This window comes from Pollicipes pollicipes, unplaced genomic scaffold, assembly GCF_011947565.3.
Source record: "Pollicipes pollicipes isolate AB1234 unplaced genomic scaffold, Ppol_2.1 Scaffold_3087;HRSCAF=3621_pilon_pilon_pilon, whole genome shotgun sequence".
NCBI lineage: Eukaryota > Metazoa > Arthropoda > Thecostraca > Pollicipedomorpha > Pollicipedidae > Pollicipes > Pollicipes pollicipes.
This window is the reverse complement of record NW_023596225.1, coordinates 4,078,162-4,104,323: the sequence shown is the minus strand read 5'-3', so window position 1 is coordinate 4,104,323 and position 26,162 is coordinate 4,078,162. Positions and strand designations below refer to the sequence as shown.

The 26,162-nt window shown below is 54.7% G+C and overlaps 1 protein-coding gene across 2 annotated transcripts; it reads right to left on the bottom strand.

Moving 5' to 3' along the window:
• Window positions 1-462: 462 nt before the first annotated feature.
• Window positions 463-25,438, bottom strand: LOC119089426 (clotting factor B). Of its 2 annotated transcripts, none has more exons than XM_037212114.1 (8): window positions 24,996-25,438; window positions 16,652-16,715; window positions 13,072-14,028; window positions 9,897-10,023; window positions 8,390-8,553; window positions 7,900-8,001; window positions 3,610-3,752; window positions 463-3,087 (listed from the first exon to the last, which is right to left on the bottom strand). In XM_037212114.1, exons 2-8 carry the CDS (start codon window positions 16,689-16,691, stop codon window positions 2,926-2,928), a joined length of 1,695 nt encoding a protein of 564 aa, XP_037068009.1. In that variant the 5' UTR covers window positions 16,692-16,715; window positions 24,996-25,438; the 3' UTR covers window positions 463-2,925. The 2 variants fall into 2 exon arrangements, with proteins under 2 accessions (XP_037068009.1, XP_037068008.1); XM_037212113.1 differs by lacking the exon at window positions 24,996-25,438 and adding an exon at window positions 19,517-19,708.
• Between the last annotated feature and the right edge of the window lie 724 nt (window positions 25,439-26,162).

The window sequence follows — 26,162 nt, the reverse complement described above, 5'->3', positions numbered from 1 at the left end:
GTCAGACGTCACAGACGTCAGGGCGCAGGGTGCTGCTGATGTCAGAGGGGACAGACGGAGCTGCGGACGGCAGACGTCACAGACGTCAGGGCGCAGGGTGCTGCTGATGTCAGAGGGGACAGACGGAGCTGCGGACGGCAGACGTCACAGACGTCAGGGCGCAGGGTGCTGCTGATGTCAGAGGGGACAGACGGAGCTGCTGACGTCAGAGCGCGGGCCGCTGTTTGTCTCAGGCGTCACAAGCGTCAGAGCGCTTGGCAGACCAAGCAGCGCCACTGACGTCATAGGGCGGGACGCTGCGCTTACTTCACACGTGACACTGACGTCAGAGCGCGCGGCAAACCGAATAGCGCCGCTGACCTCATGGCGCAGGACGCTGTGCTGACGTCATAGGTGATGAAGACGTCAGAACGCAAGCCCAAGTCGCATGGAAGTAGGGAGTGCCACCAGCGACAGGGGCTGGGACTGAATCAACACCAGCATCAGAAACGAGGGGCTCGATCATTGCCATCTCCGGTTGCCATCGCTGAGGATGTGGGGGAGTCAAGGACTCTGTTAATTGTTCGGCTCTCTTCTCTCAGAGACCGTTGGCTGTCGAGTGAGCCCGCATGCAAAAGCACGAGTTAAGTCGAAGCGGAAGGTGCCGACAGTGTAGTCGTTAACGCGTCTACGTTAACCATGACCCATTTTGTTCTCAAATGTTCATTTCACACCAAAGGTGGTCGCTTCAGATTCTGATCGCACGTTCAAGTTGACAAGATGCGGGCCAAAATGTAGCGACAGCCTCTTTGGGAACATCACTGGTCACAAACACTGTGGGCAGGCAAAAAGTTTCCTTCCTGCACAATGAGCTCCCAGGGGACCTCAAACTTGGCGCTATAAGTGTTACAAGCCTCCGTGTCAAGCTTTCACCCTTCTGGAAACAGAACTGAATGTGTGTAACTCTAATGTACACGTTAGTATTGAAATGGATTCCAAATCAGGTAGCGTAAACACCTGGGAACTGATTGGAGTTTGCCATGTCAGTTGCAGAAGTTAGATATGCCCATTTACGTCACATAAAACACGTTTCACGAATCAGCATACCGTGTACCCAGTTCAGGCACTATAGAAAGTTTCCATGCACACCGGCTGATGTGAATGTAGTTATCAGAGCTGGAATGTGACGGACTGGAAGGATTGTATTGAAAATTTGTTGCTTTGACGGAATGGAGACAACCGGATTTCCAGCCTGTTAACAAGGCGGATTGGTGGCGCGTGAACATGACGTTGTTGCGACTGAACCGAGCCGGACCACCAAAATTCAGTCCGTGGTAAACTCTCATGCTAGACAAAACACACACACGAAACACGTGGCACTGGCCTTGTTCAGAATCAAGAGAATGGATGTCTTTTCTGCTAGCGTTACCTCACTAAATTCAGTCATGGATGGGAACGCGGCAGTCAGCATGCTAGGTCCTGCAGGTGATGCGAGTGCTGCTCTGCTGGAAAGGAGCAGCGGCCCAACTGTCTCACTGTTGCGGAACGTTGTGGAGAAACACCCGCCTGCCACCAACCACCTGCTGGTATGCCTTTCTTTAACGTGATCTACATTGACTCACTTGTTCCAACCGGGCATTGCCATTCTGTCAATATTTTGTTCACGGTTTTGAACCGAAACACACGGATGGCTCGCATCTGCGCACCGGAACACACGGATGGCTTGCGTCTACGGACCGGAACACACGGATGGCTTGCATCTGCGGGCCGGAACACATGGGTGGCTCGCATCTGCGCACCGAAACACACGGATGGCTTGCGTCTGCGGACCGGAACACACGGATGGCTTGCACCTGCGGGCCGGATCACATGGATGGCTTGCGTCTGCGGACGTGGAGCGTGGTGTGGCCTTCCCGTATTTATCAGTCCAGTTGTAGTGCTTGGTATTCGATATCCCGAGTGGTCTTAGCTGGTGTGCCATGACGCCGGCACATTGAGTAAACAGGTTATCGACGAAGTCCAACTATATTTACGGAATCATAAACCAGGGAGCAAGTTTGCCGCAGACATTGTTCAACTTGACGAAACCGACACAAATGTTCGGTCCCCGAGCAGGAGTGTCTCCTACTAGCATTACATTAATAAGCTCATCTTAGAAGCATGACGAGTTTGGGCAAGTCCAGGCCTCACTGACAGCACGCCATTGCTCAGTTCAAGTTGCCCAATCCAAGGATCCTGAAACGTCTCCACAAACATCCAACGATACGAAGATAACGAACAGCTCTGGCCGTAATGCACCGCCGGCACACGAGCCGTGCAGAGCAGTGTTTCCTCCGGACCTTACGGGCTCGCCGCTGTGACGAAGCCATGCATGCGATGGCGCGGCCAGGTCGCCACAGCAGCTGGAGCGAGCATACATATTATGGCCAAAACAGCCTGTAGGAGACACGGTGATCACATATCCAGTTGGTATCCTGGCTGGTCTATCTCTCGTTCCACTGGCATACCACTTCATCAGGCTTACACTTCACAGCAGGCGGGTCCGTGGCTCAACAATGCCCGCCTTTCAACGAAGGCCCGACGGTCCGCAGACACAACAACGCCACCCTGTAGTTTTTCAATGACGGCCCTCAGAAAAAGCGAGCAACCACAAGCATTCGGGCCGTGGAAAACTGCTCTATATGTTATCATTCTTTCATCTAGTGTCTTTTCATGTGTCATGCTTTCTCTACGCCCCGAGCGAGGAGCGGGCAGTCACGTGCCCGCATCGCCTGTCTTCGTTGTCTTTATACGTTGACTCGCCGAGTCCGTTGTCTGTATTCACCGACCCAGCGACGGGTCTCGAGCGACTGCGCCCCGAGGAACCCAGGACCCCGGAGCCGGAGGGTCACCGGTCACCGGGCCGAGGGCGCACGTGCCGTGACCCGGCCGGGGCCGGCGGCGCCCCTAGCGCAGGTTGTCGGTGATCCAGTCGAGGTATGGTACGACGCGCGTGTAGACGCCGGGGAAGCGGGGCTCGCCGCAGCGGAGGCCGAACGACACCACGCCCATGACGTACCAGTTGGTGGTCACCCGACCCGGGAACAGCATCGGACCGCCGCTGTCGCCCTGCCGCACAGAGGGCCGTCAAAACTCCAGCAGCAGGCTGACAAAGGCTTACTCTGGCGTATGCTTCAATCTGAGGCCGGGGCTTTCGTGTGGCACAGAACGGCTGCAGACCGCCACTCTTCCTTGCGAATGATTTTGTTTTTGTTGACATCCAGACGCATAAGTCATTAGTCCAGCGAATAGAGTTTTCAGTGGCAGTTTACGATGGCACGTACATGAAATGTTGCCTCTCCTCGCAATTGAGCACTCACATGCATGCAGTTGTAATGCATGAGGGCAAACTGGTATCCATAACCCACTGCTCCCCCGCCCTCCCCCACCGGTGGTGTTTCCGGAGCCAGATATCCAGGCCGACAGCACCCACGCAACACAGGCGACCGGTGCGTTATCTACTCTGCTTCAGCAGCACAGCAGATCCCTGCGATCCACCAAAAATCAAACCAATGCGACCCGTCCAGTAGCTCACAGAGTTCCCGGCGCGCCGGCCCGCTAGATGCCTGGCATGTGGGGTGGGCCACTGACCTGGCACGAGTCCTGTCCTTTTGAGGAGGCGCACATCTGGTTGTCGATAATCTTGTGTCGCAGCGCGCGGTACCGCTGCTTGCACAGTTGCTGGCGATGGACGCGCACGGTCGCCTCGCGCAGCACCTCGCTGGCCTCGCCCTCTGCAGCGCGCGGGGGGGGGAGGGGGGGGGGCGTTAGCTCCGTCGTGGACAGCACTTCAGCTTCACCGCGGGGCACGCAGGCGGATGTGGCATCCCAGCCGAACGTTGCGCTGGGGCTCGGTGGCGGGGTCAGAGGGTCGCGACGGTCGTCTCTTGGGACCCGATAAAATATCGCGTACAGACGCGATGTCAACGATTTCGTGGTTTCCGGTGCTGAGCTTCAATTTCAGAGAGTTTTCCTTTCGTTCTGGCATTATTAAAACAGCCATATTTTGTATCAAGTTCCGACAGTTTGAGAAGTCTCTACGTCTTCTGGTACTGACAACAGTTGCCATTGTCATCTGACAGCGTCGTACATGATAACTTCCGACATCTCAACAAGCATCAGTCAGAGCACTGACCACAGCGCAAATGTGAGACGGCCGGAACGACACGTCCTCCTAAGAGCAGGTGATTTACTTATTACGCCCCAGTAGACACGGCTCCACTGGGGCCGTGCCTACCCCCACTCATCATCGCTGGATCACTGCTGGATATTCCTCTCTCAGGGAGTCGTCGGCCGGAGATTCCGTGTACAGCGGCGGCGGCGCCGGACTTTCGCCCGGCCACCGCGCGCCGCGGAATCTGGCGTCACGATTGCGACAGCACATGAGTACACCGACACCGACAAGTGCCGCGTGCTGTTTCTGTCGCTACAGGGTCAGCCCGTGCTCGTGTGGATCTCAACCACGTGGCGGACGCATGACCATAGACACGTGCCGCGTGCCGTCTCTGTCGCTGCGGGGTCGGGCTCGCGCTCGTGTGTAATCCCCCGCGAGACGTAGCTGAACAGCTTTTATGTGATAGAACGCTCCGAACGGTATGCAATTAAACGAATCGAGATAGGCTATCCTACCAAGCGGTCCGCTTAACGAGGTTCTTGTTAGCTATCGGGGCATCGGTCTTGTCCAGAATGCTTTAAAGGAAGGACTCAAGCGTCGGCCATATAAACAGGCGTGATCAGAGCATCAGTGACACAAGCGGGCTCCTAAAACACCAGGGTTTTTCGATTGATTTCAAATCTGTTTCAATGTGGGCTTTGTTTCGCCGAAGAGGGCATGTTCATGACGACACAGGTCGCGTGCTCGGCTTGTCTTAAAGCCAGTTGACCAAAGATTTTGAGGCTTCGGCGTCCCACCCGAGCCAGTCACGCTTTTGAAGGGCCTGTATCTCTGCAGTCGTTTTTGTTTTTTTACCTCGTGCAGCCCTCAGGTACAGGTGGCACAATTCTTTGAAGTTGTGTCGTTATATTACTAAGCTACATGAAACCTGACTGATGAGTGTAGCTTTCCTGCAGCATTGCGATGTCACGAGAACTCTACCTTCTCTTTCGATCAATGTGAGAAACGCAAAGCTTCCACAATGCGGAAAAGCTGAAAAGCACGAGCCGTACCGACCACTGATCTCGGATCTCGGCGAGCGGGGGCTACAACAGCATGAGACAGCACACCGTTTGGCGGAGGAGAGAAAGGACCGTCGCACTGGTAAAAGTGTGGGACAGGGTTTGCGGCCGGCCACGCGAGCCAAAACGTCAAACATGGATAGCCCGGTTCGATAGCGACCTAAGGGCTGATCTCGAGTCTCGGCACTCAGAGACGGTGAGTGGGTGCTTAAGACATGCTGCTCAGTGCAGGTGAATGCGCCGTCTTCAAGCTGTACGGGGCTGAACCGCGTCCGGACTGAAAGACGCCAGAAATCGACCAGCAAGCGATCGAATTCCGTCGATTTTAAATCTCGTTTTGTATATCGCACGCTGTCGCCTGAACCGAGAGATATTTGGCCGTGAGAACTGCGCAGGCATGCAGCTCAGTTCATCACGTCAGATATCCAACATATCTTGTCGCATCCAACACAAAAGTCTGCCATTAAAAAGGTGAGCATTTTGAATTCATTCATTTCATCAGATAACTCTGCACTCGAATTTTGATGCTTCCAGCCCGTTTCCACAATCGGCGCAAAGACTCAGCAATGGAGTGGATCTGAAAGATAAGGCGCATCGATACAAGGAATTTCGAGAATAGCATTAGCGTGCTTGAATAGTTAACGTGATTGAGACATCCTGTGTAGAGAGCAATTCAGCATGGCATGTACGCCAACATATGCGTCACTATTTCACGCACATAGGAACTGTTGATTGCGCTGTGCCCATGGGTACACTTATTTCACTTGTGGCCCGGTATCATGGGGTCTTCACTTCATGTTTGTGAACAAATAATGGGCGATTCATAGGCAATACAACAGGCTCGGGTAATACAACACCACTATCAGGGGCGCACGCGGCATTTCACGAAAGAGGGAAGGAGCGCAAATCAGCAGCTTTTGCTGAAACAAAGGTTTGATTTTAGGTGTCTACCAGGAATTTTAGACTCATGGCAGTAAGTCACACTCAGTCAATACATAGGATATATACAAGCTAATAACGTGCATATATTATTATATAGTTATTATGCCAGGCTTATATACCATAATTTTGACATCAGTTCAACAGGCACCACGGGGTGTCTTGTTTCTTTTGATGACACAGAGATGCCGAGTTCTGCCCAGCTAATCAACTTTTGTAAGTTTGGATTTACGACACTTTCCATGCGTCCTTGTACCAAAACCCTGCATTTTGCAGGCTCATGTTTGCGCCGCGAATAATCTGCATGATCACTTCACCCTCGCGCTGAGGGGGGGCGATGCAACCTCCTAGTTTTTTTTAGAATACTTCTTCGGCATATTGTGCACTCACACCAAGTTTTTCAGTAGTCGGTGGGTATCCATTGTGCGTGGTTTTACACCAAAGACGTGTTCCTAGTTTTTCTGGTTTCGGATAAGCGGCGGTTTTTGAGGAACTCCGCAAGGCGATCCGCAGCCAGACAGACGGGCGGGCGGCAACCAACGATGCCGCGGAGCGTGCGCAGCGGGAGACATCGTTACGTTAACGGAGCCATATATTATCAATATATGCTGAAAACAAATTACGATAGATGTACACCATTTAACTCAAAATTGAGCAATAAACAGGTCTATTTGAGCTGGTGTCTTCAAGATGCACGATAGCGTATGTATTGCGTTGTTAAGCCAAAAAGAGCGATTTGCCGGAAAATCTGGTCTTTGACTTGGCATGACGGGGTCAGTGATTGACCAATAACAAAATAAAAACTCGTACCAATCGTGAGGTTTCGCGTAGGACCAATCTACTGGCGTTTTCTGCTAAGCTCTATCTCTATCAATTTGGAAACACCAGTGGGTCACATCGACCCCCGTATCAGTTCGCGTTATGAGAAATGAACCTATTCATGCCTGACCTCTCACTCACTACTTGAGCGGGTGTAAGCATGCTATTGCTGAGGCTATCTATAAAAAAAAACAGCACGTCCACATTGCATGCTATTCAACTAAAGGGTCTGGACCGTGGGTGACAGGTAGGCTGTGCTTGCCTAGAGCTGAGACTTCAGAGAGCTGGTTGGTAACAGGTCATAGGAAAGGTATTGCTTCCTGCGCTGTATTTGCTAGCCTCAAACTGCAGACTTGCTACTTGGCTGTTTGCACCTGTTTCCTAAACCATATATATATATATATATATATATATATATATATATATATATATATATATATATATATATATATATATTTGAATCAGCCAAATGGAACTGAACCGGATCTTTGATTTTGTAAGCCACGTGAGTCATAAGCCAAGTGATTTAACGCAAGCGACGGGCGCAACCTGAGTTGAATCAAAAATTTGAAACGGCTATGAGTCATGAAGTGGATCGGATCCCGCAATCTGTGAGCCGGTCCTGAGTCGGCTGAAAAATTTGAGTCGAGCCCCCCATTCACTACTTGAACTGCTGTCAGGTCATGCCTCCGTGCACAAGGCAAAACCCTACACACGTTTGTAGTGCAGCAGGCGTAACGTTAGGTGCGACCGGCCCGGACGAGGAAGGGGCAACTGAGAATGAGAAGCCTTAACTGAAGATAAAACAAGGTGTGAACGAAACGCTGAATGAAATTAAAACAGTGTGCGAGGATAAAGCAGCATCAGCTGCAAATACAGCAGTTTGAGGATCAGTGCGCCAGTTGACAAAATGCTCCGGTCAGCCGACTCATGCCATTTTTCACTTACTGAACTTTGTGGTCCCCCATCCAGCGATGAAGGCCGTTTTCCTGACCAGATTCAACTCTCGCATCTCAGGAACAATGGGAAGGCAAACAGGATGCACAGCGTCTGAAATCAGAGGTGGGTGGTCGTGAATAGCAATCGTCTAATGTGTGCAGATTTTTGCACGTCGACTTAGCCAATCCAATCAAAGCTTGTTACATTGAAACGCTTTATTCTGAGTATTCATGTCGCCCAGTTTCGGAATGCCATTGTTCTGTCTTTGATATCATGCTCCATACACGCGACTCAGCAGGTACTGCGGCGGCAAAGTTCCCACGTTATCATAGCGTGTACGTACAGTTAGCAAAATGCGCAAATTCGTATTGAGAAATATGCGGTACTACTCACGTGCTGACTTCACTAACATTTCCAAGGCACAAGCGTTTGTCAATGCTGAAACCGTGACCAAAAGTAAATTACCACCCTAAGTCCGTCCTTACGTGCAGCACCTTACCGGTAAGTTTCACACGAGTTCGCAGCTTGATGATGGCAATGTCGTGGAATAAGGTACGATTGTTGTACTCCTGATGAGGGAAGCTGGCCAGGACCGGGTGTTCAACCACGGTGTTCACTTCGGTTTCGTTGAACAAGTCATGGTCTCCGAGCCGGACCGTCTTTCTGAAACGATGGAAGCGCAGAATCCGATTACCATGCTGGATGAGATTACCGAACACGGTATCACTTTGAGAGGTGAAAAAGGAAACAGCAGGCGTTTCCAGTCGGTCGATTCGTTCTGCTGCTTCCAAAATAACACCGAAAGGAGTTGCGTTGCACGCTGCCAATTGTATGGTCTTCTTGCCGCCTCCGCTCCGGCAATGTGATGTAAAACGACCGAAGACGAGTGTCAGGTTTCTACAAGACAGGCAATCTTAGCTCCATGACACCACAATCACTCAAGATCAAATACGCGATGTCAGGTACACAGTTTGGTTTAAAAGCCGCTTGGCACCGGCACCGGTCTAGATGCAGCGAGAGCCAGCATAGAGACGGCGGGGTTGACTGGTACCGGGTTTGGCACCGGCACCGATCTAGATGCAGTGAGAGCCAGCATAGAGACGGCGGGGTTGACTGGTACCGGGTTTGGCACCGGCACCGATCTAGATGCAGCGAGAGCCAGCATAGAGACGGCGGGGTTGACTGGTACCGGGTTTGGCACCGGCACCGATCTAGATGCAGTGAGAGCCGGCTAGAGCGGGCGGGGTTGACTGATACCGGGTCTGGCACCGGCACCGGTCTAGATGCAGTGAGAGCCAGCATAGAGACGGCGGGGTTGACTGGTACCGGGTTTGGCACCGGCACCGATCTAGATGCAGTGAGAGCCAGCATAGAGACGGCGGGGTTGACTGGTACCGGGTTTGGCACCGGCACCGATCTAGATGCAGCGAGAGCCAGCATAGAGACGGCGGGGTTGACTGGTACCGGGTTTGGCACCGGCACCGATCTAGATGCAGTGAGAGCCAGCATAGAGACGGCGGGGTTGACTGGTACCGGGTTTGGCACCGGCACCGGTCTAGATGCAGTGAGAGCCAGCATAGAGACGGCGGGGTTGACTGGTACCGGGTTTGGCACCGGCACCGGTCTAAATGCAGTGAGAGCCAGCATAGAGACGGCGGGGTTGACTGGTACCGGGTTTGGCACCGGCACCGGTCTAGATGCAGTGAGAGCCAGCATAGAGACGGCGGGGTTGACTGGTACCAGGTTTGGCACCAGCGTTTGATGCCATCAGCGCATGTCTGTCATGTCCTGGTGCCGGTAAAGTGCAGACCATGGCAGCCAAGACACTGTGACTGCACCGTCCGGGCTCCATCAGCAGCGGCGTCGGTGCCGCGGCGCCCAAATACTGGGTCTTTAATGCGTCACGTCCTGCTTCACATCAAGCACGACTGGGGACCGATGAAGATTGCTTCGTAACGGTCTGCGACGCCCCAAATCCGGTGCTTCTGGCCGGTCGGCGGTCTTACAGCTCCGGTTTGATGCAGTGGGCGGCCGTGAGAACGTGCTGGTCTGTGAGCAGGGCTCCTCCACAGAAGAATTCGATCTTGTTCTCCGTAAACTCGTAACCGAGAGCCGCCAGCCATGGCCAGGCGTCTGGAACCGTGCGCGACAAAGTCAGCGGCTTCCACGAACCCACCAGACATTGGCAAACTGCGGCAAGTGGCGTCAGGAGAAGGCGGAAACAGTACACTCACTTGGTGAGCCTTTGAAGACAATGCCACTGTTAATGCTGTCAAGGTAGGGTGGCACGGGTCTCAAGGCAAAGGCTGAAGGACAACCGAATTTGCTCTCAAGTATTAAATTTCCACACAACACTCACTAAGGGCTGGGTTCAAAATGGCTTTCCCATTGGGTCATCTTTGTTCAGGCTTGAGAATATTCCGAATGCCTCCACGCAACCCCAAACAAAATTTCGTCTCCCACCTGCGAGTACTTCAGATCGGCCACGTAGAAGCATCAAGTGCCCTTGAGCGTTGCAGTCTCCAATAAAACCACGTGTCCCGCACGTGCAGACATCTCATGCCATTCGCTTTCTCAGCTGCGGCTCCTAAGCCGCAACTTAGCATTCGTTTGAAACCAATGCATGGCAATGTTGTGTTCCGTGCAGACCAGCGAGCAAAAATGTCGACTGGAGTTTCTCAAAAAAGTTGCTTCATGGTGGTCAGCTTAGGGTAGGAAGGTGGGCAGCGTTATCGGGAATCGCTAGATGATGATAAGGTTATTCTAACTCGAACTCGAATATCTTTTTCATGCTGTGATCGCTTGAATTCTTGTTCGTGCTAGATTATGGCAAGGACATACGTTATCGGAAATGAGTGACTTTTGACGGACGATTATGCCCTTAACAGTTCACAGATTTTCCGCTGTTCCTGTAACCTTGCATTGGACTAGGCGCACAACCAGAGTCTGGCTTAAGTGCGGGCGGGGTGCGAGGTTGATAGGGTCCACAAACCAAATATCACTGGAAATGGTGGACACGTGGATAGAAATGTAGTTCATTTCGAGGGCACGATTTTCTTTGTTCTATTTTATACCTACCTTCTTTATCTGGAATAGAAGCCAGAATGTACTGGAATACATATGCCATTCTGTTTGGGTTTTGAACGGAATGAACTGAACGAAGGAGGGATTTCAATGGCTCAGTGAACGCTTTCTAAATCGAGAGAAAACGAAACTTTGTCAAATTTTGTATCGGTTACACAGAAGTATTCAAGGACTCCTGCACGATTACTGAGGAATGGTACGAATCTATTTTGAAAGACTTTTGGAGGCATTGTTTCACGACGGTCGTTCCCGCACATCCGACGCCCGCCGCCTGGGGCTATCTGCGGCGGCCAGCACCGTTTGGTTCTACGGAGACTGCAAACCCGACCGTCGCAGCTCTTGCTCCAAGATTGCGAGCGTGCGGGCTCAAAACTCTTTACGTTATTTGTTTCACCAGTCGATTCTACAAAAGGATGGATGCTCTCAGGCAAACTTGGGTGTCCTTCTTTATCTCTGACTTCATTGCGAGTTACTGTTGAACATTAATGAGACCCTCACCTTTTCCCGTCAATGGGGCCATATGCACCAGGGGGCGCATTATCGTTCCCGCCCCCGGGCTGGAGGGCCATTCCCTTCCAGCACCGGATGCCTGTCAGCTGCCATTCTGGCGACACGGGGCGGGGTTTTCTGGTCGTTCCGAAAACCACCAGGGAAATACATCATATATTTGTCCCCTCAATGACGCGAGAGGTCGTCCCACCATTGCAGTTGACCCCGGATTGGCCCAGGAGCCGCCATAACACAAGACTCGCCGCAGGCGATTCAATGCCTGTATAGAGACTAGTTTAGCTGGATGGCCCTTTGCTGCAATGGGAGCTGATACAGGCACCCCCGTTGGCTCATCGTGGACTCTAATCATAAGTTATCATATCCCCTTCCATTGTCAGAGGGCCCCAACCAAGGAAGAGGCCCTCTGGCATTCAGGGTCCCGTCCCTGTCTCTGTTTAGCAAATGTTCCCTGAGCTGCTCGGGCTGCGTGCGGACACAGGATCCTGCTTAAATTCGTTGGACCCCTGCCCAACACAGGGGGCCCCTTTTGTTATAGGAGCCCAGACGAATGCAAACTGCGAGCCCTGGTCTTGTCCCTGCTTGGGAAATGGGCCCGCAATGGCTAAGACCGACACAGAGACGAGTGTTTGGTGTTGGCGATCTCTGGCCGAAATAGAGGAGGCCCACACTGTCCCCCAGCGAATCCTCAATCGGTGCAAGAGGCCCTTTGCGTGAAATTTTAGGTGACGGCCCTACGGGCATTGATCGTGAGCGTGGCCTCAGGCAGGGCTTTGGGCCCTTCGAGTTCTTCCATCATTGGCCAGGCCCTTGAGCGTCAGTCCCGAGGGGCTTTTTGGCACCTCTTCAGGCCTACCCTAACGCTGCCCCTGGCTGACTCGGGGCCCGCTGCCAACACTTAATCCCTGTTAGGCACCTTAGGCCGCTGGCCAACACAGGGGACCTCTCATTGGCTTAGGAACCTGACCAATGTCATTCGCGTGCCCCGGGCTTGAACCTGCTTGGGAAATTGACCCTTAGGCCCAGGCCGACACGGAGTCTACTGTTCGGTACGCATGGTGCCTGACCGACGAAAAGACCATCATCAACTCAGAGGAGCCCCGATCGGCACCTAGGACCCCCGACCGACATTTCAGGGCCCTGCCCTATGAGCTGGAGGCCCTTGGTATGACCTCCGGCCAGCCCATTTTTGAGCCTTAAAATTGGGCCCTTAATCGCAGGTCCCGAGGGGCCCTTCGGGCTTTTCTGGGCCTAAGCGGAGAGAGGTACGTGCACCCTGTGCCTGCCGTGCACCCTGTGCCTGTACACCGTACACCCTGTGCCTGCCGCACACCCTGTGCCTGTACACCGTGCACCCTGTGCCTGCCGCACCACTGCATAGATCAAACTCAAGTAAAAATAACGTTCGTTCTCCCTCCAGAGAACCCACCATTATTTAGCACGCGTTTAAGGCACTAGAACGCATCTAAGCCACCGAATGGTCTTCGAGATTGCTAGTTTAGTTCAGAGCTTCATACAAAGGTGGAGCACCCCTTCAAAAACACCAAAGAATCGCTCCTTTAATCGTCAGAGCCGTCGGCGACCACTTACTGGGCTCGGCGATGCGACCGCCGATGATGCGGTTGGCGCTGACGTTCCTGTAGCCGCACGTGTCCAGACCCGGCGGGGCGACCGGCTCGCCCCTGCCGTCCTCCTCCAGTCGGAGACCGTTGGTCTGCCCCGGCTCCGCGCTCCCGGCTCCCGGCTCCCCGGTGGTGTCCCCGGCGCTGGCGGGGGTGGTGGAGTCTACCACGGCAGTGGTGGTGGCGGGCGGCGCGGTGTTCATCTCGGCGGGCGGCGCGGTGGCCTCCGCCTCCACCGCAGCCTCCGTTGTCGAGTCAGCGCCGGCACCAGCCGAGTCGGCGTCCGGCGCCATCGTCTCCGAGGAGGGCTCGGGGGACGCGGACGTTGTGGAGGCGTCCGGCTGGACGGTGCCGGGCACAGCGTCAACCACCTGCACCGGGGCCTCGGTGCCGGTCGGCGGCACCGCGGACTCGTCCTCAGGCTCAGCTGGCGTCGTCGCAGCCACCTCGGTCGCTGTGGCCGTGCTGGTCTCGACCTCAGCGGGCTCGGTGGGCTTGACCTCGCCGCCCGCGCCGGACTCGGTGGCGGTCTCCGTCCCGCTCCCTGCCGTCGGGCCCGGCTCCGTCGGCGCCGGTGGCGTCGGGCGCGACTCGTCGCCGAGCGAGGGCGGCGCCGCCGTGGTCGCCTCCAGCCGTGGCGGGTCGTGCGGACAGCAGACGATCGCCTGGCCGCCTTTGAAGCGGCAGATCGAGCGCCTCAGGTAGCGCACGCTGCCCGTGGTCAGCGGCAGCAGGGTGCTGGTCAGCGGCCGGCACTCCTGGAACACGCCGCAGCGGCCCAGATGACGGTCGGGGTCCCGGCAGTCGGACTGGCCGTCGCCGCCGCGCAGAAGCACCACGTCGCTGCCGGGCACATTCGCCGGAATTTCAATGAAGGAGGACGATGATGACACGGGCTTGTCGAAGGGCCTGCCGAACACGATGTCTGTGGAGGGGGCTGTGATTAGCGTCTGTGATGACAGAGCTTGTGTACTGGAGTGGTTGTGTGCACGCGTGACAGACACGGTCACACCACTCCGCAGTTAGTCAATGCAAGGAGGAGAAGCAAGCAGCATTATCTGCACACGACTGTTGGAATTGTTCTGGTAACCACGTCGGTGCCTGCGGCCGTTTTGGACTGCCTACTGGAGTGTCCTGAATTGACGCGATTTGGGATAATATTCCATCCTTGGCGCAAGAGGCGGAGCGAACACGCCACATGCCTGCCAAGACTGCAGGATGAGCCCGTGTGACACGTCGTGTGTATCTATTTGGGTAGACCGCTGCCGCAACAAAATGGGGACGTCGCTCGGGTGGTGTCGCTTATAGGACACCGAAAAGTAACGTGGAAATGGAAGTTATTTCATTGTAATGAGGAATGAGAGCCAGACCCTCTTTACCAGAAAAATATCGTTTTGAAACCCGTGTCTAACTTAATCCAAAACGTATTAGGGTGTCTTTATAGTCCTGGTTCAAGCACGCTACTCCTCATTTATACCCATCAGGTACCCATGGCCATAGACACCTCCATCTTCTGGCACGTGCGCTACGGCATAACAATCTTTGAAAATAGCTCACAATGCTATATGCACCACATTCATGCAATGTGATACGTTACTCGACAGCTCACATGTGGCAGGTGCTCACAGTGTCCGTGGTCACCTACACCTGGCAGGCACCGACACAACAGTCTCGACGACGAGGTGTTAAAGTCTCTCTAATCTCTCGCAAAATTATTTTCAGCATCTTTCCGCGTCGCCTCGCCCGATGACTCTTAAGAACAGCGCGAGAAACTCGCTTGGTGACGATCCAGGCGGCGAGCAGGTGCAGCTGTGCGATCCGTTTACCTCGGGTATTAACAATGCGCACAGCACTCCCTGATCTTAACCACGACCGTTAGGTGAATCACACGGGTTCGTTGGGGTTGGCTTCACGGCGGTGACATCCATGACCAGTCGCACCTAATGCACACCGACGCATTCGCCATTGTCGGAGCCGGTGGAACAAACGGGCGGAGCAGCGCAGTTTATCTGCACGCAGGAACAGCGCGGTTTATCCGCACGCAGGAACAGCGCAGTTTATCCGCACGCAGGAACAGCGCAGTTTATCCGCACGCAGGAACAGCGCAGTTTATCTGCACGCAGGAACTCGTACCTAATTCAGGCAGGTCGTGCTCCAATGTTTCTTTCCTGCTGATTGTGTATTGTGACCTTTTTGCGGTATGACCGCGGTGCAAGGCATGCAAATGTCCAAGTGACTTATCTTCCCAGTACCATATCATCGCGAGGTCGTGAATTTGATGGTTTAAACATGGCTGACCCTTTGCCCTCTGACCCTTGACGCATGAACCTTTACGACATGGCCATATGAGGCCAACGTTCAAGTACTTTTGTGCATTTCAGCCCTGTCACCAGAGAAGGATTTAAGCCGCTCCGGGACGTTTCTTGACAGCGCTAGACTATTTTATCCGTACTTCAAAAAAGACGAGTGTCTGGATACCAAGGGTGGATCCAGGATCCCCTAGGGTTGCATTATTTGTGATCATAAGATGGGATCCTGGGATATTTTGGGGGCTCCAGGCAAATGTCTGCTTCTGTATACACACACGCCGTTCGTTCGCCGGGAAATTTCGATCTAATTCTCGTCTCCGCGCACGAGCGTTGCCGCAACGCGAGTGAACTATGTCCAGGCATGCACCTGCAGTACACATCGGTTACAATCGGCACCAGCGGATACGCATCGGAGCGCATGGCCATACATTCCCCAATAGATACAGGTGAACAACTGTTCCCTTGATGGAGCCCGCCCGCTTCCGGCGATAAATCACTGCTCCTCAGTCAGCCAGCAAAAGGTAGCTTTTCAAGATAATCACTGCGGTTTTGACTGGGAAACTCCAGCTTGGTCAGAGTCAGCCTCCACTCTGTCTGTCTGTCTGTCTGTCTGTCTGTCTGTCTGTCTGTCTGTCTGTCTGTCTGTATGTCTGTCTGTCTGTCTGTCTGTCTGTCTGTCTGTCTGTCTGTCTGTCTGTCTGTCTGTCTGGCTGGCTGTATGATGCATGTATGTGTGTATGTCAGTCAGTCAGTCAGTCAGTCAGTCTGTCTGTCTGTCTGTCTGTCTGTCTGTCTGTCTGTCTGTCTGTCTGTCTGTCTGTCTGTCTGTCTGTCTGTCTGTCTGTCTGTCTGTTTGTCTGTCTGTCTGTCTGTCTCTTGCTCCCTTCCTCTCTTTCTACCCTTCTCCTATGCTCCGTGTCCTCTCTCTCTCTCTCTCCCCCTCTACCTTCTAATAGCTTCACAGGATGCTTAATCTTCTGTGCAACACTTCAGGATTCACCCGTGCAGTGTGGCAGACCACGGCCGCACGGAGGCCTCCGTGTCTGCCGAGTCATCCCTCACACAGCCCCGACGGACGAAGATGAGCCAGGGCTGGCCCGCAGCGGCCGATCCGGACCGGTCCGTCACACCCCGCGGCCCCTGCTCCGACATGCGGGTAAACCCAACCGGACGCTTCCCCCGCGACCAGCGCGCTGCAGGGGCGGCCGGGGTGGGCGGCGCAGGCACAACGAGACTCACCTTGACCGCAAGCCGGAGCCCAGCTGAGCCCGATGACCATGAGTGTGCAGAGAGCCCGGTGCGCCTGCAGCAGAGGTGTGGTATGGTAGCCGTGCGAAGAAGGCTAACGAGGCCAATGGGACGGTACAATAATGCACCGCGTGAGTGGGGCCGAGTAACACGCGTGGCTTTCTGAGCCATGGCCAATTTATAAACAAACGTTCGCTAATGTTGCACGTCAGCTAAATACATCTAGCAGATTTGCTACATCACATGCAAAGTAATCGGCGATAGTACGCTACAAGGCTTTGCTGCCATGAGCCGATTCAGCCGACATGGCCAGTCGGCTGGCCGGCCAGTACTGCACGTCCCAGAGCTGCAGGCCGGCCAGTACTCCACGTCCAAGAGCTCCAGGCCGGCCAGTACTCCTTGTTCCAAGGCCAAAAGACAGTCAGGGCTCCACGTCCCGGAGCTGCAGGCCGGCCAGAGCTTTAAGTCCCTGAGCTCCAGACCGGTCAGAGCTCCACGTCCCAGAGCTCCAGACCAGTCAGTGTTTCGCGTCCCAAAGCTCCAGGTCAGTCAAAGCCCCACGTCCCTGACGTAAGCGGACCTTTCAACTTCCAGTTCCGGTACGATTCCAATGATAAACGAGATCGCACGATGCGGACGCATGACTAACTTCAAAGGACACGCGAAAATGTGCACGAAACGGCTGAAAAGGTTAGTCATGTCTGCAACACAGGCAGTCAAGCATGACACTATGTAGGTCGCTTGTTCACCGCAGGTGGAGCACATAAGCGAGACACCGACCGCTCGCCCTGCGTGTCGAGGCCTCGCCGCTTCAGCGGAAAGGCTCAGTCCAACCGCAGCCTCCTCCAGCCCCGCCAGCGCGGCCGCATGGTAGCTGAGAGGGGGCGGGGAGGACACAGCTCGAGCCATGTCGGGGAGCCCACCTTCAGTTGCTACTGAGGTCAGACCGCGACGGTCAGCTGCCGAGGTCAGACCCCGACGGTCAGCCCTCGAGGTCAGACCGCAACGGTCAGCCGCCGAGGTCAGACCTCGACGGCCAGCTCCCGAGGTCAGACTCCGACGGTCGGCTCCCGAGGTCACACCTCGACGGCCAGCTCCCGAGGTCAGACCCCGATGGTCTGCTTTCGAGGTCAGATTCCGACGGTCGGCTCCCGAGGTCAGACCTCGACGGCCAGCTCCCGGGGTCAGACCCCGATGGTCTGCTTTCGAGGTCAGATTCCGACGGCCGCCGTAGCCCACGTCACATTTCAGCCGCGCGAGGACCAAAGTAGAGCACCTGCCTAGCCTCCAATCCCCACCGAGGAGAGCTTGGGAACCGCAGACGGAGCATAAAGGTCATAACCGGATCGCAAACGAGATGGCTGTGTGGTCAAAAACCACGGATCCCGCCTCGCTGATTGGAATCGCCAGCTGAATGACGAGCGCCGTTACAAGGGGTTCTCAAATACACGGACATGCGAGGTTTACAGGCGGACGTGCTGATCGACTGTCCGTTGTGTATCCCCTTGTTCCTGAGCTAGGCGCCCGCAAATTTGGGCAAACTATTTCGCGCCGCCCAATTTGCAGCCACCGAGAGATTATAGCATCCCAAAACGTCGCATTAATTCCCTCACCCCAAGGCCTTTCCATGCAAACGGTCGCAAGCAGGGCCTTGTAATATATATGTATTGAGTGCGTTACCAAGAATCGTCGTATCGGCAGACAATAGTTAGTTAACAGCCAGTTAAAGCCGCTGATAGCTTGCCTCGATCACCAAGCACGGTTTGTGATGCACAGCATTACAAACCATACACGTGATGCATAGCATAGCATAGCATATCATACATAGCACGGCGTCACAGAAGCGCTTAGAACGGTGCAACAAGATCCAAAATACGCACACAAAATGATCACCGATATTTCCACACGTATACATTAACCAGCTAACACAGCGGGTTAAAGCATTACAGGCGAGCCAGCTCGTGCACTAGTGGCCACCCTGACACGGCTAGTCAGGCAGCGATTCTGGCGTCATAGAAACGTTCCATGACAATGAAGCGATGACGTATTGAGAAACAAATTTACTTGCCTGTAAAATTGTGTTATCTAGAGCAGTTTTTTCTTGCATATCAAAGCATACCACTGTTTACAAGTGAGCTTTTTCACCATAGCTGATGCTTGTCTCAAGATCTTCCAATGTGGACCGCTCCGTTCATAGGAGATAGAGATTCAGGAGAGAGATAAGTTGCGGGACAAAGCTGCGGGTATCGCTGGAGGTTACCGATACCACCGAGCATTAGCTAACACAGGGATTTGTGCAGGTGCTCTGGTGGGACTCCCACCGGCGCGGCCGTCAAGCCGGCTCGCGGCTCATGGCTGCCGCATGCCCCAGTTGGAACATTTTGAGATTAGGCGGCCCGTGAGGACAGCAAGGTGGAGGTTACTGTTCCCAGAAAATGGCGCTTTGTCCACCAGCCAGCTTGTCAGCTCCGTGCGTCTGTGCAGTAAGCGGCGCATGAAATACGTCGCATGACACACCTGCCGTGTTTTCTATCGTTGGTTCCGGCTTATCGAGAAGATTTTGAACGGGAGCACGTCTAATCATGCATTTGCCTGAACATTGCTGCCATGAACGCACCCTGTCACCAGACCTCCCGGTCCCAAATAAGCAGAGCGTGCATTAAAAACGAATGTCAAGCACCACCGCCAAACTCGTCACGACCAAAATGAGTCAAGCTGCCGCAAATCCCTGCACGATCTGCCTCCGTGAGGTTTACCCGAGCCGTCCGCGAGCATAAACACTGCCTCCATCCAGCTGGGTTTTTCGCCTGTTTACACGACCCGCGGACTGCCACGGGCCCCTACCGGATGACTTACCATGCCGACGGCCGGCTGTGGGAACTGGACTGGACTGCGCCGTGCCGGAGCCGTCTCAGCCGAGTGTGGGGCGGCCGGAGAGCGCAGCGCCGGGGCCGGCGGCGGCGCGGGGTTTCCAGCGGCCGTCGTCACTGCCCCTCCCCCGCCAGCCCACGTCATCCCGAAGGTCGCACGGACGTCCGGACGAGCGGTGGCCGCTGGACCGGCGTCACCAGCTCGCCGCCCGGGCCGCCCCAGCCGCCGCTCGGCTGACGCATACGCGCTCAACCGCAGCCGCATTGTGGACGGACGGCCTACGCACAGACGGCCGGCCGGAGCCGAGGTCACTTCCAGGCTGTCCTGTCGTCGGAAGACAGCACGCTAAAGGCGGAGGGTAAGATGGGGAGACCGCGCAGGCGGCCGGCCGCGGTCGAGGTCACTTGCAGGCTGTTCTGTCGTCGGAAGACGGCACGCTGGACGGATGACCTACGCACAGGCGGCCGGCCGAGGCCGAGGTCACTTGCAGGCTGTCCTACCGTCGGAAGACAGCACGCTAAAAGCGGAGGGTAAGATGGGGAGACTTGGTCCGCCTGTGAAGTGCGACACTCCGAATGATTTGCGCTTCTGGAAGCTGCTTCCAGCTCTCATTGTAGTGCGTGATGCACACGGCGTGTAGCGCGTGTGTTGGATACGTCCATATGTCCCAAACCCGAACTTAAATAGTAGGCGTTTGGCAGCGCAAGTGTGGGATTCACAAAGTCCTCATAACCACCGTCACAATGCAGCTTATGTTCAATTGGGAACGTGTGACATTCGTCATTGGGGTTGCGCTACGGGTAAAACGGCACACAAGTGAAATTATGCGCAATCAACGCACTCCAAATATTGCTTTTGGTTACAGTGGTCGTTTACCGCTTCGGATTACGTCATACCATAGATAGATGTGGTTTTCTAGGAGCCAATAGTTCGGATCCATCTCTGTCAACCGATGGTTTGGATTCACCTTTTGGTAACCGATAGTGTTTTGAAACAAGCATAGGTCCACTGCAAGGCATCGTTTATCTAGTTAACGTTTACGAGACATGGTTTTGTTTCAGCCCGGCGCTCACACTTGACGGCTCCAGTATCCGGAGAACAAAGATACTGGGATCGATACCCCAAGCACGCTGGCCTGGCTCGTAAGTCCCCAGCTGCTGACCACGGCAGCTCGATGCTGGGTACAAGTCTGTTTCACTTTTCATAGACACTTTCCATAGACAGGCTGTTCGAGGTCGCCGGCGGTTAGACCGTTTTCACATAGCTGGACCATGCCAAAGCTCACATGGGAGTTCGGCCAAACTTAGAGCTCATACGCAGTCAAGCACAAACAGCACATCTAGAAAAGATATATGAAATTTTGTCCATTGCATAGTATGATTTTGGGAACTCACGGAACGAGAAAGCGTCATTTTCGGCCGTCTGGTAATGGTGGTCTATAGTGATAAAATACTAAATCATCCGTTGACATGTTTTTGGACCCAAATGTGGAGCAAAGATGTCTGCAATGGCACACAAAACAACAGGCTTCTGTAGTTCCAACCTGGTTAGCCCAAGCCCGTAATGGGTGCACAGCACAGCGCACACTTGGTCCCGGATGGCCAGGTGTATGCACTGGATCACACGCTTACGTAAATGAGGGGAGAGCGGGGTGAGTTGTACATGTGTACGGCAGAGTATGTACGGTAGAGTATCCAACAAGCATCAGAGCGTTTTGCTCTAAATCTACGAAATGAAAGGTACTCTTGAGTCGCTCAGCTGACGCACAGCGCCCCCCCCCCCCCCCACATTCCTCTGTTCTTCAGGCTGCGCGCCTGCATGCGACATGGGGTGAACACGTCAAATACTTTTTTTGCACATCGTGGAAAACTCTAGCGATGGGCGTACATGTATATTTAAGTTCTCATGTCATCACCAGGCTGATCTTATTGTTATACTAAAAAGTCGAGAAGTGCGTATGCCGCAAATGCCGCAAAGCATTTGGCATCTGCTGGCCAAGGGTTTCGGGGTGGCGTGGAGATGTCGGGCGGTACACGTTGTTTCAGCTGTGCATGGGGCATGCTGTATCAGTGATACAATGCATCCAGAGCGATGCTTCTGGTTGATTGACTGTCAATACCGTCATTGGCTGATGGAAGGTCAACTGTTAACGTGAGTTTCTGCTATCGCTATCACTTCATGACGATGATGCTAGGCATAAGCTTTAGACCGCATGAAGGCACCATTATCATCACATTACAATGACGCATTATGGATGGAGATCGAAATAACAATTAGCCAGCGGTGACGTAGCGCGGGGTCGAGGGTACTTGTGCCGGCATTAATACACGTGTGGAATAAGGCTCCGACAATCGTCCCCGTCCGGTGCGTTAGCACATACAAACGCTCCGTCTCCCGGCCGTTATCAAAAGTTGGGAGTCCGGAGAAGACAAGATAGTGTGTGATTTGCAACCACGCATGCGTCCCAACTCTTCTCCTCGGAATTCCCGGGATTTGAGCAGAGGTCTTCTGATTACGAGCCCAGAGGTCTACCATTGTGCTAACCTAAGACTTATTGGTTGACTTACTTTATTCTGCTCAATGAATTGGTTGAAATGTTGTGCAGGTACTGACACACTATGCGAAGACGATAATCCGAAATTATTTCATCCGTGATCTAATACCACTCCTCAGCCTTTCTGAAAACCATCAATAAACGTGTTCTATGCTATCGTGCTTCAATGGTGTAAACACGCGGCCGGGCAGAAGGTTGAATATCCTTCGCCCGGGTGGGGGCGGCAACGGGGGGCGGGCGCAATTTGACCTTCTGGGATCCCAAAGTTAAGCATGGCTTGACGCACCCAATTCACACGGTGGACTGGCCTGCATTTGAACTTACTTGTGCCAAAATTTGAGGTTACTAGGTCATGACCTTGCGGCCAAATAAGGTTAAACAACATCAAACACCAGATCGGTGTCTCAAATCCCCAGACCTCTTCATACAGTGACATGGCGTGCAAGGTCAATTAAGTGTTGAATTGTGTGGTGTTGTGTGGTGTGGTGTTGAATTACGATAAGCGATCTTGTGTAATATTTTTAGGGTCAATATGACCAAAAACCTGCAAGACCGCTCCTTTACTGCCATCCAGAAAAGCGTCAGGGGTTACGCTAAGTAACAAAATGTTGTCCCGGGCCATTTTAGGTCAGTGACCTGCTCTGACCTTGAAGTCCACAGGACATGTCTGTTGTCGTCCTTGTCATGAATAAATTCGAAATGAGCATCAGAAACTACCATACACACCAAGTTCTCGAGTAAAAAGGCAGGCCGGTTTTCACCTCGGTCTGATCTTCATATCCGACCCTAGATCAATGGAGTTTGCTGTAATTATGAATTCACTTGGTTGTTTGACTAAGAAACTATTTCTCATGTGCATGGCCTCGTCTAGCGCTCCGCTGTTGCATCACATTGGACGGTTCCAGAGCAATGCCCTTCGTTGACAGCCGTGGCCTGACTGACCTGCCATAGGTCAGCGACCTTACAAGATGATCTCATTTTTGCATCAAAAGAACCGCTATTCGATTCTTTACAGCTATGCAAACTTTGGCGAGGGTACCCTGCGCCGTCCAGAAATCTTCCTGGAAAAAGCTTCGCGGGTCAAACTGACCACTTATTGACCGCGCTCGTAAACACACATCGAACAGTCAAGACGAATAAGCTCCCGAGGTAAGGCACCTATGGTAGTACAAATGCACCATTTTGACATGATCTGGGCGTCGAGGCAACATGGCCAAGCGAAATGAACATAAGATGGCCTCAATGTGTCTTCAGAGGCTTTAAAACCGGGAAGAAGCTGATGCAATTCGTTGGGACCTTACGCCAGAAACACCACGAACGCGGGAAGGCAAAATATCCCAATTCCTCGTATTCGCGGACTAAGCGTCCGCAATAATGTCCCGGCAGATGCTGCTTCGAAAGCCTTTACGTGCGAGCGGCCTGCAGCAGTACAGCATGATAAAAGTCGCACATACGGCTCAGGTAATCGTTCCTTACAAGAGAGCAAATGTAGCGCGTCTCTGATTGTCACCCACGCGCGTAGCTGATGGAACCGTTTGCGCCGTCACCTCTACGTGACGACCGGGGCGATTAGGCCCCCTTTGGCGGGAGTCCCAGTCGGACCTCATGGTCTGACCGCGATGCCTTCAACTATTCGGTCAAACGGTCATTGGGTTCACCTTCAGATGCATCTTCAGTCAAAAGACGGCGAACGTGGCAGTACACGCCACGGGTAGTAAAACCACCAGCTTTACGTACTGTCCCATAGCCACGGCATGCCAATAACCGTGTGCTTAATTCTTTGTGACTAGCAAGCCACGAAACTACAGGCACAGCTGCTAGCCGTGGTCAAATCACGCTCTTTCTAGCCGGGCCCGAGACAGACGGTACTCCACACATACGTGCAATAGAGGTCACTGCCCACTGCGGTTCACGCCAGTAAACCAGCAGAAGGGGGACATCTGAGGAAAATGACCTTCGGAAACCCTCGCTGAGCGGGCCAGGCTTCCCTCGGCAACAGATCCGTCGCACAAACACTGTCCCATGGCACGGGTTCTTTATCACAAACGACACGACCAACTGCACCGACGCCAGCGCCGCGGCAGCACGGCCGGGGCGGGGACACGCGACGACCGGACCACGCCGAACGGGACGCGGTCTGCGCACACGCGCGGCCGGCGCGCGGCGGGGCGCGGCTGTGACACGAGGCAGCAGCGACAGCGAGCATGGCACGGCACAAAAGCTATGGCGGGCGCCAGCGAGGCGCAGCGGCCTCCCGGCGGTGCGGGCCGGGCCTGTGACAGCGTGTGGCGCGATACTGGCTATGGCGGCGTGCGGCGAGGGACTCGACGTCTGACGAGGAACTCGACGTCCGGCAAGGGACTCGACGCCCGGCGAGCGGCTGCGCAGCGCGGCGACAAGCAGCTACGGCGCGGCGGCATGCACCAATCGAGTGGCGTGGTTCACCCCGTGTTTGGCCGGTGAGAATGCGGCTTCAGGTGAGCACGGGTGGCGACGGGCTGGACGGCACGTGCGGCCACTGGGACGTTTTCACTGCATAGCAACCTTGGTACTGTACGGCACTTAATGTGACAGAAAACCGCACATCTAGCAGACCGGGGAATGGGCAACCTCCGTCGGAAAAATCGTGACCTGTGTACTTTATCTGGAAACGTCGTGATGTCGGCTGTAGTTAAACCGCACCGCCGACAGCACGATGAGAGTTGTGACACGGAACTAATAGCTAAATCTGGACTACAAATATAGGGAAAGGGACCGGCATCAACTTCGACGCAGCGCTTGGCGAGAGCAACGGGTCACCATTACGACAACGGGAGTAACCGAACTGGCCTGTGCCGTTGGGTTTGAGCTGTGCCAGAGCGTGAGAGGCATGACGAAGCGCGTCAGCGTTGGCCAGGATGTGTGACTCACCGCGTGCCGGGCGCGACGGGCGGTCTCGTGCGGGCAAGCCGAGGCGCGCACACTCACACACACACACACACACACGGCGGGCGGTTCGACACGACACCGAACAGCTCTAGCCTAGTCACCTACGGCCGCGAGCGGACCACACCGACGACAAGGACCCACGACGCACGGCAGACTAGCGACAAGCGACCGCCGGCGCTAACATTGCACGACATTGAACGACACCGCGGCGGCGGCGGCGCCGCGCGCGGCCGCCACCCGCAAACTGCAGCCGCAACAACATCAACTCAGATACAACAGTCAACTAAGCAAGACATCTTGTGACATGCTGAGTGGTAAATAGTAAAATAGATTCGAGGTTAACGAGACGATTCGTTAGCGCAACTTGTACCCAGTAGGCTAAGGTGGCCGAAGCCACACTGATGCGCACTCTCCCCGCCCTGCCCTCCCAACAACAGCTCTTTGTACCAGTCTAACATCATTCGTTCGGGCCCAACATTGGTCCATAAACAGCTCAGTAACGTGCGCCAGAACAATAAACACCAAGCGTGGCGCTGACCACACCAACGTCTAAAACAACAAAAAATAAATATAAATACGCGCCGGACGGCGATAGGCTCCTCCGTCCTGCATACGCGGCGACTAGCGCCCCGGGCTGGGGCTCGACCGGCGGACGGCCGCGGTACCTACAGCAGACCGCACTGCCAGCACCGCTCTGCCTGCGTCCGTGGTCGCTCCTCTACCTTTTGTACTCTAGCCTTCCCAGGGCACACGACTGCGCCGGCGGCCGTGCCGACCACCGAGCCGTTGGCGACCGGCACGCCCCCACCTTCCCCGCCGACGGGCGGCAGCGGCGGCGGCGGCGGCGCCGGCGCCGCGTCCGCCGCCGCGTCCTCCACGTCCGGCTCGTCCACCTCCTCGAACCAGTCCTCGTCGGAGGAGCTGTGGTGCGACTGCAGCCGCTCGTACAGCTCGAGGCGCAGGCGGCTCTGTTTGCTGCGCAGCGGCGGCGGCGGCGGCGGCGTCTCGCCCCCCAGCGAGCAGTAGCGCCGGCGGCCGGTCTCGGCGGCGGCCGGCGAGTCGGGCCGCAGCGGCAGCGAGGCGGCCTTCTCGGCGGCCGGCAGCGGGCGGCGCGCTGCCGGCCCGCCGGCGCCGCACGGACGGCCCGGC

What these genes read in the sequence shown, in the direction of transcription:
- LOC119089426 (XM_037212113.1), bottom strand. Translation starts at nt 19,675, where the DNA reads ATGACGTGGGCTGGCGGGGGAGGGGCAGTGACGACGGCCGCTGGAAAC. An exon ending in CACTGCATCAAACCGGAGCT is followed by an intron (nt 8,554 to 9,896) that starts GTAAGACCGCCG and finishes CCATCGTTTCAG; the next exon opens with AAAGACGGTCCGGCTCGGAG. An exon ending in AAGGACAGGACTCGTGCCAG is followed by an intron (nt 3,088 to 3,609) that starts GTCAGTGGCCCA and finishes TCTGTGCGGCAG; the next exon opens with GGCGACAGCGGCGGTCCGAT.